The 23,321-nt window shown below is 37.9% G+C and overlaps 2 protein-coding genes across 3 annotated transcripts in view; one reads left to right on the top strand and one right to left on the bottom strand.

The window, feature by feature from the left end:
• LOC136858751 (formylglycine-generating enzyme) overlaps positions 1-16,135 on the bottom strand; it is a 43,119-nt gene extending 26,984 nt beyond the window's left edge. For both annotated transcript variants that reach the window (XM_068227924.1, XM_067138516.2), the window contains exons 1-2: positions 15,210-16,135; positions 14,912-15,083 (exon numbers count right to left, since the gene is read on the bottom strand). In XM_068227924.1, coding sequence (XP_068084025.1) covers positions 14,912-15,083; positions 15,210-15,789 — 752 coding nt within the window. In that variant the 5' untranslated portion in view covers positions 15,790-16,135. The remainder of the gene's footprint in view (positions 1-14,911; positions 15,084-15,209) is intronic.
• A 222-nt stretch (positions 16,136-16,357) lies between these two features.
• Positions 16,358-23,321, top strand: part of LOC136857728 (U8 snoRNA-decapping enzyme) — a 41,920-nt gene continuing 34,956 nt past the window's right edge. Inside the window, exon 1 of the mRNA XM_067136606.2 lies at positions 16,358-16,705. Within this exon, the coding sequence (XP_066992707.1) occupies positions 16,496-16,705 (210 nt within the window). The 5' untranslated portion in view covers positions 16,358-16,495. The remainder of the gene's footprint in view (positions 16,706-23,321) is intronic.

The following is a 23,321-nucleotide window of genomic DNA, read 5'->3' on the forward strand; positions in this document are numbered from 1 at the left end:
TTAAAGAAGACAAAAATTTGAAGTGATTTCTATATAACAGATGCAATGACAACAGTCAATTGGTGTCAGAGTTGCTCTGACCTCAGACATACAGTGATCCATGCAGCTGTCCATGGTTTCCATCATAAAGCATGTGTTGTACCTAGATTTCACGATCCGAACCATGACTGTGTATGTCGACGGTGTGAGAAGTTCTGTGGTCGTTACCACGCGCTGGAGTGCCCAAAGAGTCCGTGTTCTTTGACAAAACTTTGTAGTGATTAAGTTTATACCCCTGCACACTATGCACTTTTCTGTGTAAATAAAAAATATGCACCGACAGTGTTTCATATTTGTTGTTATATCACTACAACGATACCCATTAACTGGTCACTCACCTTGTGAATGCTGATGTTCTTATGCATTTTACTTGAAACAATTGTGCCTACACTGTTCCTGCTGTTTTTAACCCCATGATAGTGAAGTTCAAAAGCCTTGCTTGGTTTTGTAATCTAGAAATCTCGCTTTGCTGCCATGATTTTGCCATTTTGTTTCCCGGACACACAATATTAGTTTGTCTGTGTTTCATGGCTTCCTCCAGATCCAAACTCTTACCAGTAATTAATCTCATATTCCAAGAGACAATTCTGACTGTTTAGGTTCTTATTTCTTTTACTTTGCCAGCTCCAGAAACCACCTAGCTCTGATACGGAAAATATTTGCCACAGGATCGCTAAATCACACAGCCAGATGAGTGCCTGCAGGGGGGGTAGTGACTTTTCTATTGGCTTTCATTTCCATGAAGCTAAGGGCATACAGAAGACAGTCCTTAACACTGATGTTGTTGGGCACTCACGTAGCGCCATAGGTGTTTACCCAGAATAAGTTACATTACAAAATCAAGACAACACCACAACATAAAAATATCCCACTGGTACAATGTTAATACCAGTGCACTCTTTTCTGCTTCAGAATGGTGATGTTGGCAACACATATCTTCTCTATACCATGTATTATCATGGGAGAAGCAGGCCGATTGGACCCCAATATTTAACACAGCCTGTCCTGGCTGAAATTGCGTTCCTGGTCTAACGACAGGCACAGCCAGTGGTAGAATTTAGCAAGGTATTAAAAATCAGGGGCAAACTATGCATGACTTTAGATTCTTGTATAACGTTCCTTGAAGCATTAGTGTGAATAACATTTTGCTAATTGTCAGTACTGGCTCCCTAGCCAATATCCGTGTGATAGTTTACGAGAGTTTGCATCCTGCAGGTTTTCTCGTAATCATTCTCTAAACACAGCTGCGTGAAATGGAGATGTGCTGGACAAGTCTTATTTTGGACATTTTGTGCGACATTAGTGATTCTCAAGGAGTTTTAAATCAACAACTATATCATCAGATATAGTACAATTTCAAATGTTTCAAATCACATAAATATTTACAACACATGAAACTGTAGTAGAAATTACTCACAAAAAAATAAATTTTGCTTGTAAATACTATGGGAAGTTTTTTCACCCATAAAAATCCTTACAGCATAATAATAGTAAATATTTACTGTGATGTTATTCATTTCTATTTAACCTCCTACTTTTACTTTTTGCAACCAAAATTATGTATCACACCCAATGTAAGATTTTTTTATTTAAGGCAAATCATGGTCATTGTTTCAAGAAATATGAAAATAACCTGTGCAAGCTACTTTTCATATTATATACCAAATTAAAATAAAAAGTCAGCCAAATCTAATGCAATGCTGGTTGCAGAGATAGGCTAGAATGTTTTGGAAAACCTCATAAATCGCCAGACCAGAGTGATTGGTAGAAATTTTAAGTACAAAACCTGAATGTATTAAATGAAACTCCTCTTCATTGCTAACTAATCTTCTACTCCAATATAACAGGTAGATCTATGGAACTTCCACCTTATTGCATACAAACAAACCATCAGGTATGCAGGCTATACAATTTTCTGTGGTATAGCGGATTTCAGTAAATCCAATAAGCTCCATCTGAATATCTTCTTGCAAACATGTTTCCAGAATGCTGTTACAACAATTCATTAGAGAGAATTAATACGAGGGTCACTCCAAAACTAATACACCACATTTTCTTACAGAGCTGATTTTTTCCTACACCTTTGCCATTTATGGAGTAGGCCTACATAAAAAGCACCCTTTCTTATTGTACTTAAATTTAATGCAAACATTTGCCAGACGTATTCCAGTCATAGCACTTGTTCAAGATGGTCGCTGCGGCTGATGTCCGTCATGAGCAACGTGCAGTTATAGTTTCTATTGTGAAAATGAACCAATGGGAAATATTCACAAGATGTTGAAACAGTTATATGGAGATGACAATGCTGATTACAGATAATCAGGTAACAATTGGCATATCAAGATTCTCCTCCCAGTGGCAGACCTTGCGCCGCAAAATGGGCAATGAACGTGTAATTCCAAGCGAACTGTCACACCAACTGGTACCTGAGGAAGCAAGTGTATGCAGAATACCAAAACAGATGGGGTTGGAAAAGGTTTCCTCAGGGTAGTTCCGAGGATGTTGACAGCTGTGTATAAAGAAACATGACAAAGTACTCTTGACACTATATGAGAATAATATTGGTGACTTCATTTCAACAATTGTGACGAGAGATGAAACTTTTTTTTTTTTGCTATTTGCTTTACGTCGCACCGACACAGATAGGTCTTATGGCGACGATGGGACAGGAAAGGGCTAGGACTGGGAAGGAAGTGGCCGTGGCCTTAATTAAGGTACAGCCCCGGCATTTGCCTGGTGTGAAAATGGGAAACCACGGAAAACCATTTTCAGAGCTGCCGACAGTGGGGTTCGAACCCACTATCTACCGAATATTGGATACTGGCCGCACTTAAGCGACTGCAGCTATCGAGCTCGGTAGAGATGAAACAAAGCTGCACCATTTCGAACCAGAGATGAAGAGGTAATCAATGGAGTGGTGCACATGAATTTGCTCAAAGAAAATAATTCAAAGTGGCACCAACAGCTGGAAAAGTAATGGCTTCTGGAATTTGGAGGAACTCCTGCTTGTAGACATCGTGTCTCAAGGAACCACCGTTAATTCCAATGCATGTCATCATCATCATCACCTAGCAATCAGTCCGGGGACTGATCCGTTATCACGAAATGATGCCGTTTTCCATGGTCACGGTCAGCTCTTTTCATTTCTTTATGGGATCTTCCTATTATGTCATCCTGTATCTATTTCAGAAAGGTCCTCCTTGATCTTCCTCAAGATTGCTTTCTTCTGCAACTATCATCAGGAATGTCATAAGGAATGGCTCAGCCACGAAAGGTATCATTTGCGTTGTTACGGCCTCTCTACTACATCAAGATTTTTTCTTCTTACTGTCTGCCATCCGTCGCATTCTACTGCCTCCATATTCTCACCATCTACTTGCCCACCCAGCTGTTCACTAACTGGCCTGTTCCACTCCACTGCTGCTGCTCCGCTGTGACGTCACGCTTACGTATTTTTCTTCGAGTAATTTCTGGACTCGCCTCACCACCTATATAAGCGTGCTATTACTTCATTTCGCGGGTCAGACATCGAGTGAAATTATTCCTAAGTGGAAAGAGCAGAATATTTCGCAGGCTCCTGGTCCGTTGTGATGTTTTAAATTTTTATTCTGAGAAAAGCTGCACTGAAAATCTTCATACAGACTGGGTGAGCAACTGTTATAACTTTTTCATCTTTCGTGTTTCCATCAAGACTTGAAGACTGAACTATTGATTATTCTATGCCCTTCTGGCTTTCATTCTAACAGAGTCCTTCAGACTGATATCTTTATTAATCTTCAACTTTACATGGTGAACTACATCTGGACAAATGTTAGAAGTGTTGCCACATCCTGAACTTTTCTTGAAGCCGGAGCGGCTGCTCACACTACTAACTGATAGGGTTTAAGAAGCCTGGAAAAATCCCCCCCACCCTGCTTTCCTTCCCTTCTCAGCCTGTCTCCTTTCTTTTCTTTCCACGGTATTAACTCTCTATTTTACTTACCCCTTTTTGGGTTTGATATTTGATTGTAAGTGTGGCCTTTAATCACTATTGTCAAATTGTATTAATATCCCCACCCCCCTTCATTCTTAATCAGTGTCATTTTCAAAAAAAATATATATAGTAATTGTGGTTCTCTCCCGATTACGGGACTTGGGTTTTTGCAGAAACTTCTTGGTGTTGTTCGTAAGAATTTTTTATCAAGATCTCTCTTGATCGCATTCTAATGTAAAAAGGGCCGAGCCCTTATTAATATCTGTGTGATTCCTATTCTTGGTTTGTTGCACTCTGCCTGTTCTAGTCATTTATGGCTGAAATATAACTTACTTGAATTGATTACCTTTTCTTTAATTCTTGTTTGTTGCGTGCTCCCTCCCCTCTGTTCTCTCTCTCTCTTTTTTTTTTTTTTTTTGACTTTGCACTTACCACGGATGGCCCTTTTGGTCGGCCCGCTGAAGCTCCACTGACTCTGCTGATTGATAAACGTCATGTCTAACACATTAATTTTTGTGTTGCCGTAACCTAACGAGATTTATGGTTTTCGGTATCTGACATATGCCCTTCCGTGGTCTGATAAGTTCCCACCAGTGAAATGATACCTGCCTTCCTTAGGTGCTGAGTAGCTCGAAATATATATGGCTTGATGATCCTTTGTGCTGTGAGTCGATCACTTTTCATTATCTGTGCTGTGATTTACATCGTTTTTGTCATTCCTATAAATATATCATTTATTGATACCACATACTATTTCTATTCGCCACAGCATATTATGATGCATATGTGGCAACCATAAAGAAATTTCACACTATGATACTCTATTCGACCCCATCGACTTAAGCAGTAAGTTCTGCTGCTGCCAACGCTCAATCACACAACTGGCAAAAAATTATGGGTGCTATCCAAAAACGAGTATGGAAAACACTGCCACACCTGCCTTACAACCCTGATTTGGCACCCTATGTACCACCTCTTTGGTAAACTGAAGGACTCGCTTTGCAGAAAAAGGTCTGAAGATAATGGCTCATCATGACAGCTGATACACAGTGGCTCAGACTTGCTGGATCATACTTTTGCCTAGCAGGGATACGTACGCTTGTTTCGAGGTAGTGTAAGGCAGTTGAAACAGACTGAGATTATGTACAGAAGTGACAATGTGTACCTAAAGGATGTAATAATATACTGAAAAATAACAAAGGTAACTTATAGCAGTGGCAAAACTACTTTGAGTCATTTGAGGCAATGCCTACCCTAAGAAATACGATTAAATGATATAAATATAGTAACAAATTTATCTGCTGCTGTTACTGTGCTAAAACTACAATATACTGGGTGAGTTGGCCATGCGGTTAGGGGTGCGCAGCTGTGAGCTTGCATCCAGGAGATAGTGGGTTCGACCCCCACTGTCGGCAGCCCTGAAGGTGGTTTTCCGTGGTTTCCCATTTTCACACCAGGCAAAGACCAATCTGTGTCGGTGCGACGTAAAGAAAAAAATCTACAATAATGTCTATTTAATATGTACTACATAGTTGACAGCAGGCTATGTGCCTCGCTGATCGCCCGCTAGATGGCAACAGCGGACTACTTGTTCTGTAGGGAGACAGGAAATAATTTGACTCACCCAGGACTTTATGTTTTGCTGGCGTTTCGCCAGCTTGACGATTGTAAACGGGGTAGTGGAGGAAAATTAGGTGACCGCCCACGCCCCTCTCTTTGCAAGGTCTAGGGCCCATTGAGGCATGCCTCTTCTGCTATTTGAGTATGTAGAAATTCCTAGCGCAAAGGCGACAATAAAGTACGTATTGTTAATTGTGTAAGTGCGCACACTATTCTTTTGAGTTAGTAGGCCATCAGTGCATTATTGGCAATATTGGTGACATTTCAGACATGGAAACAACCAATTCAAATTCTGAGTTTCTGTTGTGTAAAACAAGACTGACATCATCTGGTTGAAACTCGCGTTTAAATAATGAGTTAAGCAGGCACTTTCGGGAACTTAACAAGTCTTTTGAACTCTTTAAAATGGACTTACAAAGAGAAGTGTGAAGCCCAAAACAAAAGATGTATGCCTAATTTAGATATTATTTTGACGGTAAAGTAGCTAGAAAACTTCAATTTTCTTGGTATACATGATATTTGTGGTTTTGTTATAGGGTCTATGTGGGTTTTGTTTGATAGTGAAAAGGAATGGACTTTAAATGTGGGTAACTGTTATAGCAACGCTCTTAGAAAAGCGGAGAACCATCAAAATTGAAATAAACATATTCAGAATGAAGAGAAATTCTGTTTACTGGGGCACGGTGTAATAGAATAATCTGAAGGTGCAAGAATTCAAGCTATTAAACATAACGAAATCTTAAAACAAAATCAGCTTGTTGTTGAGAGCCTTGATATTGTGTGTTTTCTTGGGAAACAGGAGCTTGGATTTCGAGGTCGTTTTGAAGGGGAAGGCTAGATCAACAGGAGCAATTACCTAGAGTTGTTAGATCTTCTTTCCAAACAGCAACAGTACATTTGAGATCATCTCCAGTCTACGCCAGGCTTTTAATAATAATAATAATAATAATAATAATAATAATAATAATAATAATAATAATAATAATAATAATAATAAATGTTATTTGCTTTACATCCCATTAACTACTTTATGGTTTTCGGAGAGAGCGAGGTGCCGGAGTTTAGTCCCCCAGGAGTTCTTCTGCGTGCCAGTAAATCTACCGACACGAGGCTGATGTATCTGAGCACCTTCAAATATAACTGCACTGAGCCAGGATTGAACCTGCCAAGTTGCGGTCAGAAGATCAGCGCCTCAACCGTCTGAGCCACTCAGCCTGGCACGTTGGGCTTTAAAGGCACATCAAGTGAAATACAGAATTAATTAATTGAGTCTGTATGTATGTTCAGTCTTCAGCCTTAAGGCTGGTTGGATCCTCAACAGCTCTGCCATCAGCTGTCATAGATGGCCTAGGTATCACTGAAGAGGCGTACTAGGGAAGTGAGGAGTGAGGTAGTTTCCCCTTGCGTAACTACTATAATTCAGGAGATGATCAAAGCAGAGTTAGATTCTTGTGATTTCATTGGTATTCAAGCAGATGAGACCTTAGATTTATAAGATCTCAAACTGGTGTGATATTCCGGTTATGCTCAAAACAGGATACCAAAGAAAGATTCATAGGCTTCTATGATGTTTCGATTGATAAGACTGCATCGGGCTTATCAGAATTAATTGTCGATATTCTGCGAAAGTGAGGAGTAATTGATAAAATCATATATCAAATATATGACGTGCTCCACAATGGCAGGAAAGCATGGGGTTATTCAGCATTACGTTAAACAAATTTGCCGATGGGCAATGTTTCTACACTGCTATGCCCACCAATTAAACCTTGTTCCATTGCTCCGAAACAATTAAATCAGTCAAGCTCTACATTCATAAGCTGACAGCGTTTCATTCATATTTTAGTAGATCCTCAAAGAGAGCTCATCTTCTGGAATCCAAAGGATTCAGACTTCCATAAGCATATACTACCCGTTGAAGTTTTCATTCCAAAGCAGTACACAACAACATTCTCACTCTATGATGATTTAAGACAGTTTTTGAAGATATTGCACAAAATACTAAGGGTTGGGACAGTGACTCGTACAATTCTGCTGTTGGGATGCTTAACATACTCAGGAAGGCCTAATTCATTTATTTGCTCTGTCTCTATAGGGAATAATTTTGATTTATTTATTTATACAGACCATCTCCTTGTTCAACTGCAACATAAAACCACATCTGATGTAATTCTGTGCAATACTGAAATTAGGAAAATCACTGGTATCCTCAAGGATATGCGATCAGAAAACATAGTATCCTCTTGCGTTGAAAAATGTCATAAAATAAACAGCAAGATGTAGATGACAGGACATTCCTAACGCTAAAAAAATGTTAACAATGAAGTCCTTCACATCTTAATTATGCAAATGGAAATACGGTTTGACGATTTTGAAACCATTCAGCTTGTTGAGTTTTTGGATCCAACTCGCTTCATGGTTTACAAAGAGAGATTCCCTGCTTTTAAACTGAACAATCTTATGAACATAAAATCCTTTTTTAAATACAGAAATACAGTACTGGAAAATGAAATGATAAACATTTATTCTGATATAGAAAAATATTTGTCCCCTCAAAAGCTTTTACATTATATGACCGCAAACCAGTGTATGTTGAAGTATCAAAATTGATTTGCTTAATATTAACATTTCCTGTGACCACGGCTTCCTCTGAAAGGAGTATGAGTACTCTGAAGAGGATAAAAACATGCTTGAGTAATAAAATGAACAATTTCTAGAACTATTTCTATCAAGAAAAAGCCGGTGAATGAATTGATGAGTGATGAACTATTGAAGGACCGTGTGATTAACCATTTTGCAACCAAGAAAACTTGACGTTTGGAACTACTCTAGAAGAAACTTTAATATTTCGTGTCTACCCATTCAGCAACAAATAGCTTCACCACTGGCTTATAGATAAAAATCTAATGTGCTCGAAATTGAGTACCAAATCAACTGGATTCAGAAATGAATTTGGAACTTGAAAGGCCCTCTTTTGTATGACAACCTTTTTAGAGGAATAAGTTACTGGGAACAACATAAAGATGTATATGCTTATTTCACAGAGCTCATTCGGTTACTGTATCAAACTGGAACCGATGGAAAAGACATACAAATTATTGAAAATCTCTGCTGGAAACAGAAGGCTGTGGTGAAGATAGATTATATTCAAACAAATCCTGTAAGCCTGTAAACATCACTTTAAAGAGAAGTTAAAGAGAATTCAGGGTAATTTCACTGGATAATTACGGTACTTAACAATTTTTTGGATTGTTGACGATTGTTGCTACATGCACATGATAGTTGTGTAAATAAATACAAAGTCAGCTGATTCATTATTCCCATAATTTGTAGTCTTAGTTCCTGCATACTTTGTACTTTCCACCTTCGTTTATTCATAGAGTAAAAGTTAATAATCAAATTCCTATATCCCAATAATATTGCATTTCAAGCCCCCGGCGTGGTTTTGACAGAAATTATAGTAGACAACCTCTTATTCACAGCATTTAAGGACACTTTTATTCTCGTCCCGCGCAGTAGGGAAAATAATACTAATACCCCAGTGGTAAAAGTTCATATAACCACACTTCAGCTGAAAATAGTAGTGTAGATACAGTATATTTAGATAGTGCTGTATCTTGCCTGCTATATTTGTCTTAGCATTTAGCTTTGTTGGTAATCTTTGAGTAGAGTAGTTCTTGCAAATTTCATTTCTGTTTGTGCTTAGTAGTGACCTACGGTACCTGTATTCTAACTAGGATAGTCTGAAAGTAGTTTAAAAATTACTGTAGAGTACTGTACAGTAGTATACGAGTAGCCTAATATCCTATCAGAATTTAGTGTGCTTATTTTATTATTGTAAAATATTTCTGTAGTACTGGTGTAGTAGAGGTATCCGTAGAAACTCTTACTAAAATTCTGTTGTTGTAATTAGGATAGGCTTAATTGCAGTTTGGAATTGTCACAGCAATTTTTATCCTGTTAGGGGTTGTAGGATAAAAAATAGAGTCGTATGTTAATTACCTTATTGTTGTGTGATCTTTCAGTACTATCCCAGACAATATATCCCTCCGTTCATTTATTTTTTGCAAATAAGTTATTTTATTTTCATTTTTTCCGTAAAGAATGGCTTAGGAGCGCGAGTGTACGAACTGTGGGTGTGGCGAGGCATTGAGGGGTATGAGGGAGGAGTTGGAGTGTTTGAGGGAGATAATTAGGATTCTCACAGAAGACAGGAAGAAAGATAGGACTCCCTCAAACAATGTACAGGTTACAGTAGGTGTACAAGAGGGGGGGGAAGGAAAGGGGGGAGTTGTAGAAGACAGGTGGTCTAATGTTCTAAGGGGAAGGAGATTGCAGGCTAAGGGCTCCATTCAGGATCAGAATTCATGACAGGTGTCTGTGCGAAATCAGTACGAGTCACTCCAGGTAGAACAACAGAGGAAAGATGAGGGACAGGGAACTGTTGCTGAGATGTGTGGAAGTAGGAGGGAGGGAAAAGGCAGGAAAGGGAAATGTAGAGTAGAGGATAGGAAAAGACAGGTGGAACAGGGTCATGGGAAGGAGAAAAGGGAGGAGGAAGTAGCTTCTGCAGCTATCAGGAAAGATAGGGCTGACCAGGAGGAGAGGGGATCAAATGAGGTGGCTAGGGTTGAGGCTCTGGTCATGGGGGATTCCATCATTAGACACATGGGGAAAGTGTGTGGAAGAAAGGGAACCAGGGTAGAATGTTATCCCCGAATTAGGTTGAGGCAGATGTTGAGGAAAGTAGAAGAGAGGGAGGAGGGGAAGGAGAAGGTGGTAGTGTTTCACGTTGGTACCAACAACGTAAGGCAAGCTGATATAAGTACCAACATAGTTGGAGATGTGTGAGATCTGGTAAATGTAGCACGGGTGAAGTTTAAGAAAGCGGAGATTGTTATTAGTGGAATACTGTGTAGGAGGGATAATGACTGGAGGATGATTGGGGATTTAAATGAGACTATGGAGTGGGTATGTGGGAAACTGGGAGTGAAATTTCTAGATCCTAATGGGTGGGTAGGAGATAGGGATCTGCGCTCAGATGGCCTTCACTTAAACGGCAGTGGTACGTATAAGTTAGGAAATTTGTTTGGAAGGGTAATAGGGAGGTACATTCAGGGAAACAGGGTGGCCTAGGGAGCGGTGATAAGGGAACAGGGAACTGGAAATCAAGTAGGGATGACATAAAATTGTTAGTGTTGAACTGTAGAAGTATTGTAAAGAAAGGAATAGAAATGAGTAATTTAATAGATATATATTTACCAGATGTTGTGATAGGAGAAATGATATAATGGATGCAGAAATTTTCTCACGGAACTGGAGTGTGTATCGCAGAGATAGGATAGGAATGGTGGGAGGGGGAGTATTCATTCTGGTGAAAGAAGAATTTGTAAGCTACGAAAAAGTTAAAGATAAGACACATGAAATTCTAGGTGTAAGGCTCATTTCTAAAGATAATAGGCAACTTAATATATTTGGAGTGTACAGACCGGGAAAGGGTAGCAATGACACGTATTCAGAATTATTTGATAAGATAATATGCTATGTATGAAACGACAAGGAAAGAAATGTGATTGTAGTAGGAGATCTGAATTTACCAGATGTCAATTGGGAAGGAAATGCGAACGACAGGAAGCATGACCAACAAATGGCAAATAAGTTAATATGGGAAGGACAGCTGATTCAGAAAGTGATCGAACCAACCAGAGGGAAAAATATCCTGGATGTGGTGCTGATAAACCAGATGAGCTCTATAGAGAAACTGATGTAATAGATGGTATTAGTGATCATGAAGCTGTTTTTGTTGTAGTTACAAATAAATGTGATAGAAAGGAAGGTCTTAAAAGTAGAACTATTAGGCAGTACCATATGGCTGATAAAGCAGGTACGAGGCAGTTTCTAAAAAGTAACTATGATCGGTGGAAAACGGTAAATAAAAATGTAAACAGACTCTGGGATGGGTTTAAAGAAATTGTTGAGGAATTTGAAAACAGGTTTGTACCTTTAAGGGAGGTAAGGAATGGTAAAGATCCACTATATTATAACAGAGATGTAAAGAGACTAAGGAGGTGCAGGTTGTAACGAAGTAGAGTTAGAAATGGTTGTGGAAGTAAGGAGAAATTGAAGGAACTTACTAGAAAATTGAATCTAGCAAAGTAGGCAGCTAAGGATAACATGATGGCAAGCATAATTGGCAGTCATACACATTTTAGTGAAAAAATGGAAGGGTATGTATAGGTATTTTTAAGGCAGAAACAGGTTCCAAGAAGGACATTACAGGAATAATTAATGAACAAGGGGAGTGTGTAGCCTATGTGAGGATCTTCAAAAGGCAGAAGTATTCAGTCAGCAGTATGTAAAGATTGTTGGTTACAAGGATAATGTCCAGAGGGTGGAGGTGACTAATACTAAAGAAGTATTGAAATTTACCTACGACAACAATGGCATTTACAGTAAGTGACAAAAGTTGAAAACTAGAAAAGCAGCTGGAATTGATAAGGTTTCAGGGGATATACTACAGACAATGAGTTGGGATATATTACTATATCTGAAGTACTTATTTGATTATTGTTTGCAAGAAGGAACTATACCAAATGAATGGGGAGTTGCTATAGTAGCCCCTGTGTATAAAGGAAAGGGTGATAGACATAAAGCTGAAAATTACAGGCCAGTAAGTTTGACATGCATTGTATATAAGCTTTGGGAAGGCATTCTTTCTGATTATATTAGACATGTTTGTGAAATTAATAACTGGTTCGATAGAAGGCAGTTCAATTTTAGGAAAGGTTATTCCACTGAAGCTCAACTTGTAGGATTCCAGCAAGATATAGCAGATATCTTGGATTCAGGAGGTCAAATGGACTGTATCGCGATTCACCTGTCTAAAGCATTTGATAGGGTGGATCAGGGGAGACTACTGGTAAAAATGAGTGCAATTGGACTAGACAAAATAGTGATTGAATGGGTTGCTACATTTCTAGAAAATAGATCTCAGAGAATTAGAGTAGGTGAAGCTTTATCTGACCCTGTAATAATTAAGAGGGGAATTCCTCAAGGCAGTATTATCGGACCTTTATGTTTTCTTATATATAAATGATATGAGTAAAGGAGTGGAATCAGAGGTAAGGCTTTTTGCGGATGATGTTATTCTCTGTAGAGTAATAAATAAGTTACAAGATTATGAGCAACTGCAACGTGACCTTGAAAATGTGAGATGGACAGCAGGCAATGGTATGTTGATAAACGGGGTTAAAAGTCAGGTTGTGAGTTTCACAAATAGGAAAAGTCCTCTCAGTTTTAATTACTGCGTTGATGGGGTGAAAGTTCCTTTTGGGGATCATTGTAAGTATTTAGGTGTTAATATACGGAAAGATCTTCATTGGGGTAATCACATAAATGGGATTGTAAATAAAGGGTACAGATCTCTGCACATGGTTATGAGGGTGTTTAGGGGTTGTAGTAAGGATGTAAAGGAGAGGGCATGTAAGTCTCTGGTAAGACCCCAACTAGAGTATGGTTCCAGTGTATGGGACCCTCACCAGGATTACCTGATTCAAGAACTGGAAAAAATCCAAAGATAAGCAGCTCGATTTGTTCTGGGTGATTTCCAACAAAAGAGTAGCGTTACTAAAATGTTGCAAAGTTTGGGCTGGGTAGAATTGAGAGAAAGAAGGAGAGCTGCTCGACTAAGTGGTATGTTACATGTAATAATAAATATCATTTTTGGTCCGTATTGATGATATTTGATTGGAATAATAACAGTAAGTTATTTATTAAATAGACCACCTAATCAATACACAGTCTAGTCTTGGATGATTTACATAGATTTGTTAAATAATAGTGATACATGTTTCACCTTGTATGAATGCATCATCAGCCATTGTCTTAACCTTAGATTGAAAATAAGCATCTAATTAACATATAATAATGAAATGAATATTAAAAATCTTGAAGAGATTTGAAGTAAAATAATATTAAAAATAACAATGATGGTTTAAAATATACAATGTGATGAGTTACAATGGTGGAAGTATTAACAAAATTAACATTAGGAGGCTGCTATAATAAGTACAATGGATAAAACAACAGACTGTTATACAACAAGTAGTAAGATTGCTATAAAAATAAAGTTGACTGTCTGGCGGTTACAATTAGATGATGGCAAAAAATCGTATATATTCAAAATAAAGAAGAGAGAATAAAAGTCGAAGGTTGGTCGAGAGATCCGAAGTTAATCTTGAAGATAAAAGATGAAAATCAGAGGCATATGGTTGTAGAACACATCGAGGATATGAAGTTGTAGAATAGAAGTTGAAGAACAGTTTTAAATTGGATCTCTATGGACCATCTCAAATTTGAAGCAATGCTCAAATGTTGCAAAAATGTGAGTTTGTTGATATTCTAGTTGAAAAGGCATATAATAGTGGAATCTGTAAAAGGAAACAAGAAACGTAGAGTTAATTGTGTGAAAAGATGTTTTAAAAATATTGAAGTAGAATCGTGTACACTTACCATTTGACGATGACGAAGATAACTTGTAACGTTATGAGTTAGAAGTATTTGCAACAGTAGACTTCTTACAACGTGTGTTATAGCTGAAGGTTTGTGTTGGAGGGGGGCTGCTGCTAGTGGGAGGGAAGGAGGAGAGTGTATTACTGTGCGTGTTGTATCGGTGTAAGGCCATTGGAGGGAGCGATGTTACAGTGGGTGTGGCTATGGGTTTACTGGTTGCTAGTGGTGAGAGGAAGGGAGGGGAGTGTATTAGCTGTAGAGGAGGTGGGAACATATATATTCTTAAAAATCTTCAACCTCACATCAATTTGCGTTCCCACCTCTTCTACAGCTAATACACTCCCCTCCCTTCCCCTCACCACTAGTACCTCCAATTCAAATGCAACCCAATATCAGCCAAATGCAAATTCACAGCTATGCGACCCACACGGCCAACTCGATCGGTTCTTTAATGTTCAATCTCTACTCAGATGCAATATTTAAGAGAACACTAGCAGATGTAGAAGTGGGAACAAAGGTTAATGGAAAACCAATAAGTGCTCTAAGATTTGCACCTGACAGTTTGAGTCTTTGGTCCTTAACACCAAGACCTATCTAAAATTATGTACAGTGTTAGAATATCTGCATTCTAAAACAGGTTATTCCTGAAAGTAATTTTATGGATATCTCTTGCACTGAGCAAATGATAAAAGAAAAAAAATTATACAGTGATTTTACATCACGTAGATACTTGAGAAAAATCTGCCAAATTTTTTTCTTAACACGTACCAATGCTCTCCTCGAGGAGTCAATTTATTGCCCCATGGAAAGAGACGACCAATAAGACCAGCTCGACAAGCAAATTCCCACTCTGCTTCAGTTGGCAAACGTTTTCCTGCCCATTCACAGTACTTCACAGCATCATTCCAGGAAACATGAATAACAGGATGGTCCATTCGACCTACAACAATTCAAATAAGTAGGGCCTAGTTTCATTTATGGAAAATGCCTCAACAGACCATTTTATTATGGAACTTGTGAATCTCAAGAAAATAAATGTTTTAAAATGCTCAGGAAAAATTCATACCTTTAATATTAGAATCTGGCCCTTCAGGGTGGCGCCAATTACAGCCCTTGACTGGTACCCACCAAGGTGCAGCAGCTACAGCTTGCGTTACTGTCGCTTTCGTTTCTTTGCTTAAAAGGGATTCAAAGACAAATGAATCGCCAAATGATTCGGCTTCTGTTATGTACCCTGTGATGTTAGTGAAAAGCTCAAATTCCGAATTACTCACTTCATGAATATCCATGAAAAAACTATCAAGTATTACTTCCCTAACTGGCCCTTCCCCATCAGCAACAAATACAGGTTCATTTGTTCCCATCTGAAAAGTTCCTCCTTCAATAAAAGTCATTTGATTAGTTCTTGGGAAGCTACTCAAGACATTAGCTGCTGAAGAGTACTTTTCACTTCTTCTAGCCATATCTAATTTCTCTTCTAATACTGGTAAGTCTGTCTGTTCTTCTGAAGACTTCCTGTTAACCAAGTTACAGCCACAGTCTTCTGGGGTATGAATGACCTGACCTTCAGACAAACTGTTCATTAAAGTTGCTTTAAATGAATGCAACTTCAAAGCCAAGATGAACAATATCCGAACACTTACCATACTGAAGTAATTTCTAAAATACGGAAACAGTAAGGTTATCAAGGTCAATTTTGAGAGCAAAGTAATGAAAAATTATCACCGCTAGCTATAAATGAAAGCAGTTTGATTAGTACTTGTTGTAGATAAATTTTATAGCATGACATATTATTTTAAAAGCCCCGGGCGTACAACATATGACGAGAAACTGAAAAATTTAAAAGCCTAAAAATGCACTATAGAAACTTATAAACAGAACACCAGAACACGTTACGCAATTCACACATGCATTGTTTGAAAAGTAGAGCCAACCCCATTATAATTAAACTAAAAACCAAACGCGCATTCTTTTAATTCGAATGTACGTACATTACCCTTGTATACATAGCGTATCATCTATCTCACAACTTCCCTAATAGACAATTCAACAAATTATATTATTAATCCTCAACTAATTGAATGGTCCTCAATTAGTCCTACAAACAAAACTATAGAGTCAGAGTGGCTAACATGTCTGCCAAAGACAAAATAACGACAAACGACTCATGTCAAAGAAATAATGTCTTTTTTTTCTTCCTTGATATCTGTCGATTATAACCATGTTTTTTGCCGACGTTGCGTAACCTTGATGTCGGTGTGTGTAATGAGTGATAAAAGGATTTCTTTCTCGAGTACCAGTAGTGCCACACATTCTCTTTGTATTTTGCAGAACTTGACGTAGCAATTTGTCATGTCTGAAACGGGCGACCGATCCTGGGGACATTTAGCGGATACGGAGTGTTTCGGCAGATCATGTTTGAATTCGGATTATGTGATAATTTCGAAGGAAGATTTGAATCTCCCTCAATATAAGAAAAGTACGCAAGCATGTCACTGTATGATTTATTCAAGACATACCGACAAAGTGTTCGGAATTTATCATCCAAGAGCCGCTGTTCTGGTACGTATTAATGTGACCAAGTTTCCCTACGTCAGAATTGTTTTATTTTGAAACGTCATATGCAGTACCAGTTTTTTAAATTCGCGTATGTTATGGCCAGTAGAATACATTCTCTTTGGTAGAATACCGCAGTTGGTTTGCTTTTCCCCTATTGTGTTGAACGTTGATGCAGCTCATCAAAATACACAGTCCAGTAATGTAATACTTGAGCAAAGTCCATTTAATCCATACGTTTAAAGGTGACAGTTAACCGGAACTGCTGCAGAAGTCGTTACGGTATGTCCAGTATGTGTTATGCAGCAAAACTCGTTATATCCCAGAACCCTGTGAGAGGAATATACTTACACTAACAAAATCAGGCAATTGTGTGATAAGAAGTGAAGTAAACTATAAGAGTGATTGTGGTGAAGCGTGAGAAACCCTTTTCTGCTAATGTGCCAGTACCAGTGGAGGAAGGGGTTCCTCTTGAGAAAGAAAAACTGAACGACCTGAACACGCTGCTGACCAAACATTATGGGAAAGTGTCGAAAAGGAATGATGACCTCACGTTCTACAAGACACTGTTTGACCAGCGGCAAACTTTAAACCGTGAAATGCCAGACTATGACACTGATGTGGGAGATTTTGTGGAAGACAATAATGGATTGTTAATATAACTGTACGAAATGTTAAAGAACTTATAAAACGTTTTGAATGAATTATGATTTCTTGATGTAGGCCTAATCATAAAATCAAAGAGCGGAGATTAGATATCAAAACATTATATCCTAACCTTAAAATGGATTCCATTCATGCTATTTTCATAGTGTAATACTTTCAAACGTAGGCAATAAAATATGTTCACCATAAATCTGCACACACTATTCCATATAATGCTGCGCATACCTCTTATCTCCACAAAACTGCTGCAAAACTCATTATGTCCAAATGTTTTTTGCAAATAACATGGGTTTTATAAGTTATATTTTGTGGAGATTTTGCAGTATGATGAAGATGAACGCTTACTTTTTAATTACAAAATTTCAACCTCCTATCTTTGTTGCATAACAAATGACAGTTTTTTGCGCTTCCTGAAAAATTTGTTTGCACATAACGGGTTTTCCAACTGGCCGACTCAAATACAACTGTCATTTCATTTCTAGCGTTTTCCTACTTATATGCTAATTTAAAAAAAAGAAAACAGGTTTGCCAGGCTGAGTACCACGGACAGTAAACTGCTGGATTTCTGAGCCCAACTTCGCTGATTTGATCCTGACTCAGTCCGGTGGTATTTGGAGGTGCTCAAATAAGTGAGCCTCCTGTCGCTAGATTTACTGGCATGTAAAAGAAATCCTGAGGGACAAAATTTCAGCACCTTGGCGTCCCCCAAAACCGTAAAATTATAGTGGCACATACAATCCAAAACATTAAAAATAAAATAAAACTTTTAAAAAATCTTTTCACACAATTAGTACCTTGTTTCTGGTTTCCTTAAACTCATATTCTTGACAACATTTTAACATTGCTTCAAATTGAGATGGTCCACAGAGGTCCAATTTAATCTACAACTTTTATCTTCTCATCAATGTGTTCTACATTTCTACAATATGCCTATGACTTTCGTCTTTTGTCTCCTAGAAACGAATGTAGTGATCTCTTCACTAACCTTCAACATTATTTTCTCAATATTACTTTTTGAATAAATATGACTGATCGTCATTCTTGTCAGAGTCTAATTGTAACTGCCAATCGCTCAATTTAATTTTACAGCAATCTTACTACTTGTTCATCACAGTCTGTTTCCTTGTCCATTTTACTTGTAAATGGTTTTCCGTGGTTTCCCATTTTCACACCAGGCAAATGCTGGGGCTGTACCTTAAGTAAGGCCACGGCCGCTTCCTTCCAACTCCTAGCCCTTTCCCGTCCCATCGTCGCCATAAGACCTATCTGTGTCGGTGCGACGTAAAGCAACTAGCAAAAAAAAAAAAAAAAAAAAAAAAAAAAAAAATTTACTTGTAATAGTAGCCTTTTAATGTCAATCATTTTAATACTTTCACCTTTGTTATTCTTCACATTGTAAAAATTTTTTTAAACCAACATTGTTATTTTTAATGTTAATTAGTTTAAGTCTCTTCAAGATTTTTTAAATTTATTTCATCTTATTATATGTTAATCAAATGCTTATTTTTATTCCGAGATTAAGACAATGGCTGATAATGCCTTCATACTAGGCGAAATATGTACCATTTTTAGTTAATAGATCAATGTAAATCATCCAAGGCAATGACTTATTGTATTGATTAGGTGGTCAATTTAATATAACTTACTGTTATTATTCTAATTAGACATATCTGTGTCGGTGCAACGTAAAACAAATAGAAAAGAAAAAAAAGGCTAAAAAATTTAAGGGAACAATTCAAGAAAGAAGGGGTGCAGCCTAAAAATTCACCGAAATGTATTAAAGACCTCTCATATAAAATCTATTCCTTTTGATGTTCGTAAACATGCAGTCGACTTTATGAATAATTTCACTGAAGAAAATGCATTTGTCATGCCAGGCCGGATCCCTACCAAACGAAGAAGTGATCTCATGCTTCTCCCAAACAGCATGTCTAAGAAGTACGTTCATACATTATACTCTGACATTTGTAAATCATTAGAGAGTATTCCTGTATCACTCTCGTCCTGGTATCCCATCTGGCGTACATTTTGCTGTGACATAGTAGTTCAGAAACCCAAGACTGATGTTTGTATGACCTGTAGAAGCAATTAAACTGTAATAGGGAAACTGTCAATTATGGATGAGAAGGGAAAAAGAAATCTGATGGGGAAGGCTATACAACATCTTAATCACGTCCAAGTAGAGCGGACTGTTTATAAAAACACCACAGACAATTGTAGACAAGGGATTAGACAACTGGAAACTCCATAAGGCACAGTTCATTATAGTTTTGATTTCGCCCAAAAGGTGCACTTACCATACAATCTGCAACAAGTTGGACCCATTTTCTTTCTTACAGGCTACAAAGTGGGTCTCTTTGATGTATCTTGTGAACCACTTAACAAGATTTTTTTTGCACATTATTCCAGAAGCGAGTATTGCAGGTAAAGGAGTAAATACTGTCTTATCTCTTGTACATCATTTCTTGGAAAAATTTTCAGTATGTGAGGAGCATTTAGAATTCTATGCTGATAACTGTGCTGGGCAAAATAAAAATATCTTAATGAGATACCTCATATGGAGAGTTATGACAGGAAAGAACAGCAGTTGAAAAATTTCATTTTTGCCAGTGGACACAGGAAATTTCAACCCGATGTGTATTTTGGTTGTTTCAAGAGAACATTCCGGAAAAATGAAAGTGAAATGATTGAAGATGTAATTAATGTCGCCCGTAAAACTTGTCAGGTTTCTAGCTCTATTATTCCTGTTGCTGTTGGCACAGAATCCGAAAATCTAACAATTCCTACTCATGACTGGCAAAACAAGTTCTGTGCTGGAATGAAAAGCATTCCACAAATAACCCAGATACATTCCTTTGTGTATATGAAAGAGCATGCTGGTGTAGTGGTGACAAAGAAATCCATGGTTTTTGACGAAGTACCCTACACCATCCTTCCAGAAGATTCTCTGCCTGACTTCACTGACCTTCCGCAAGTCATCAAACCTCAAGGAATTAGCATCGATAGACAGATGTATATCCATGAAAAAATTAGACCCTTCGTATCAGAAGATGAGAAAGATATACTATGCCCTGCTGTAACATCTTTCCCTGCTCCAACAAAGCCGCCACCAACCACCTCAAGTGAAAATCTTACGGAGCCAGCTTCTGTTTCTCCTCCTCTGCCAATAATTTCTACTCATGACTGGCAAAACAAGTTCCAAAACACAAGCTTCAGCATGAATAACTGATATTCCTGTCTTATGCTGGCTGTAATTAATGATTATTAAGGTATGCGATAATTTTTGTAAAGTGCAGTAGTGTTGCAATTAGTTGTCTTCAGTGACCTGCAAGTCATAAAACCTCAGAGTCTATAGGTAGATCTCCGTAAAAAAATTAGACCGTAAATAATATCTGTTGGTAATTTTCGTTAAAAAAATTCTATGTCAGAATACTGGTGAACATGAAAATATAAATGCCAGCGTAACTTCCAAATACTTTAGTTTTCTTCAAAAAGTGTAACACCTAAAAAAACAAGTAAGGCTCAGAAGAGAAAACCACCAACTCCAACAAAATTCTCCCCAAAGAAGAGGTCTTGACCCACCTGCAGCTACTGTGGAGAGACAGGACATCGGGGCCAGACGGTGAAAGTGAAATGATTGAAAATGTAATTAATGTCGCCCGTAAAACTTGTCAGGTTTCTAGCTCTATTATTCCTGTCGCTGTTGGCACAGAATCCGAAAATGTAACAATTTCTACTCATGACTGGCAAAACAAGTTCCAAAACGCAAGCTTCAGCATGAATAACTGATATTCCTGTCTTATGCTGGCTGTAATTAACGATTATTAAGGTATGCGATAATTTTTTAAAGTGCAATAGTGTTGCAATTAGTTGTCTTCAGTGACCTGCAAGTCATAAAACCTCAGAGTCTATAGGTAGATCTCCGTGAAAAAATTAGACCGTAAATAATATCTGTTGGTAATTTTCGTTAAAAAAATTCCATGTCAGAAAACTGGTGAACATGAAAATATAAACGCCAGCGTAACTTCCAAATAGTTTAGAAGTTATTTGTGTTACAAAGTAACCAAATTTTTAAACAGCTCTGCTGAAAAGTCTTGAAATCTTATGTTGTAACATTACATGCTAATTTAAGGCCTTAGTTTCTTTTGGAGGCATTCAATTCAATTACATGATATTAGTTACATATTATGGAACATGACAGTACCTTTATCTCAATACCTGACATGTGGTCCCTTTTCATATGCACGCACACAAATCTATCGAGTTTAAATGGTCCTGTACAACCTGTTACTACTTTCAAAGACTGATCTGAAAAATTTGGAAAATAAATAAATAAAAAGTTTAAAATTGAGCCATACCTGTAGTTTTATCGAACACTAGTCAAGGCAGTTCCTTATACCACTCTTCTTTGAATTTTACTTGATTGTAAGGCCTACTGCAACTGCTACATTTCTAACTTCAGATTTAAGTTCATTTACAGCCTCTCTTGCTGACATATTGGAAGCCTGAACTCCTGTGCCGATTATTGAAGAAACAGTTGTATTTTAGGCATGTGTTTCCTTTTGTAGCCTCATGGGAGACTGCTGGTATAATGTGTTAAGCGACTTCAGCCATGAATCAAATTCATCAACTTAGCCCAAATTTTTTACAGAGCTACATGTAATATGCATGAGTTTCTTATTGCATTTCAAGTTCAAAGGCTAACACAATATTTTAAACACCTGCACAAATGCAAGATTTATAAGTTTTAAAGGACTAAGCCCTGTATTATTAAAACTTTAATAATAACATATAATAACAAAGGGCACGTGTAGTACCAGTACCACTGAAATGTAACAGTATCACAGATCCATTGTACTTTCGACTACATGTGATTACGAAGTAATTGCTCCCATTTGATTTTAATCTTCAGTGAGTGCGACTGTCATTTTTTCAATTCCTTCAATGGCAGTCTAGATCTAGAAATTAGCCGCTGAATACAGGCTGCTTGGTCTAACTGGAAAAAGTTGTTTGGTATCCTTTGTGACAGTAGACTAAATATTCAAACAAAGGGAAAAGCCTATAAATGTGCATTGAGACCTGCAATGTTGTATGGTGCAGAAACTTGGCCAACAGTGCAAACACAATGTAAGCGGGTGGAAGTATCTGAAATGAAGATGCTGAGATGGATGTGTGGGGTTAAGAGGAAAGACCACATCAAGAACACCTTTATATGAGGCAGCATTAAAGTGACTGAAATATCTAGAAAGGTCCAAGAATTGCTCTGGTATGGCCATATTAAGCACAGGGATGAAAATTGTGTGCCTACTTCCTCTTAAAACAAAAATCACAACCACCTGAAAGGATTATTTGTGTCAAGATAGGCACTAAACTAATGCCCACCACAGTAGTGCAGGTCTATATGCCTATATGCCTACTAGTTCAGCAGATGACGAAGAAATCAAATATATGAAGAGAGAGTTTTTTTTTGCTAGTGGCTTTATGTCGCACACCGACACAGATAGGTCTTATGGAGACGATGGGATAAGAAAGGCCTAGGAGTTGGAAGGAAGTGGCCATGGCCTTAATTAAGGTACAGCCCCAGCACTTGCCTGGTATGAAAATGGGAAACCGTGGAAAACCATCTTCAGGGCGGCCGACAGTGGGATTCAAACCCACTATCTCCCGGATGCAAGCTCACAGCCACGTGCCCCTAATCGCATGGCCAACTCGCCCGTGGAGAGAAGATTTAATACAATATGTAAAAGGTGACATACTTGTAATGGGAGACTGGAATGCAGTGGTAGGCCAAGGAAGAGAAGGTAATACAGTAGGAGAATTTGGATTAGAACAAAGAAATGAAAGAGGAGGACAGATAAGGAAGAATGGTTGAAGGAGAAGTACAAGGATGTTGAAGGTTATATGGTCCTAGGAAAGGTAGATGCTGCATACAGGAAAATCAAGGAAACCTTTGGAG

Source organism: Anabrus simplex, chromosome 1, assembly GCF_040414725.1.
Source record: "Anabrus simplex isolate iqAnaSimp1 chromosome 1, ASM4041472v1, whole genome shotgun sequence".
Classification (NCBI taxonomy): domain Eukaryota; kingdom Metazoa; phylum Arthropoda; class Insecta; order Orthoptera; family Tettigoniidae; genus Anabrus; species Anabrus simplex.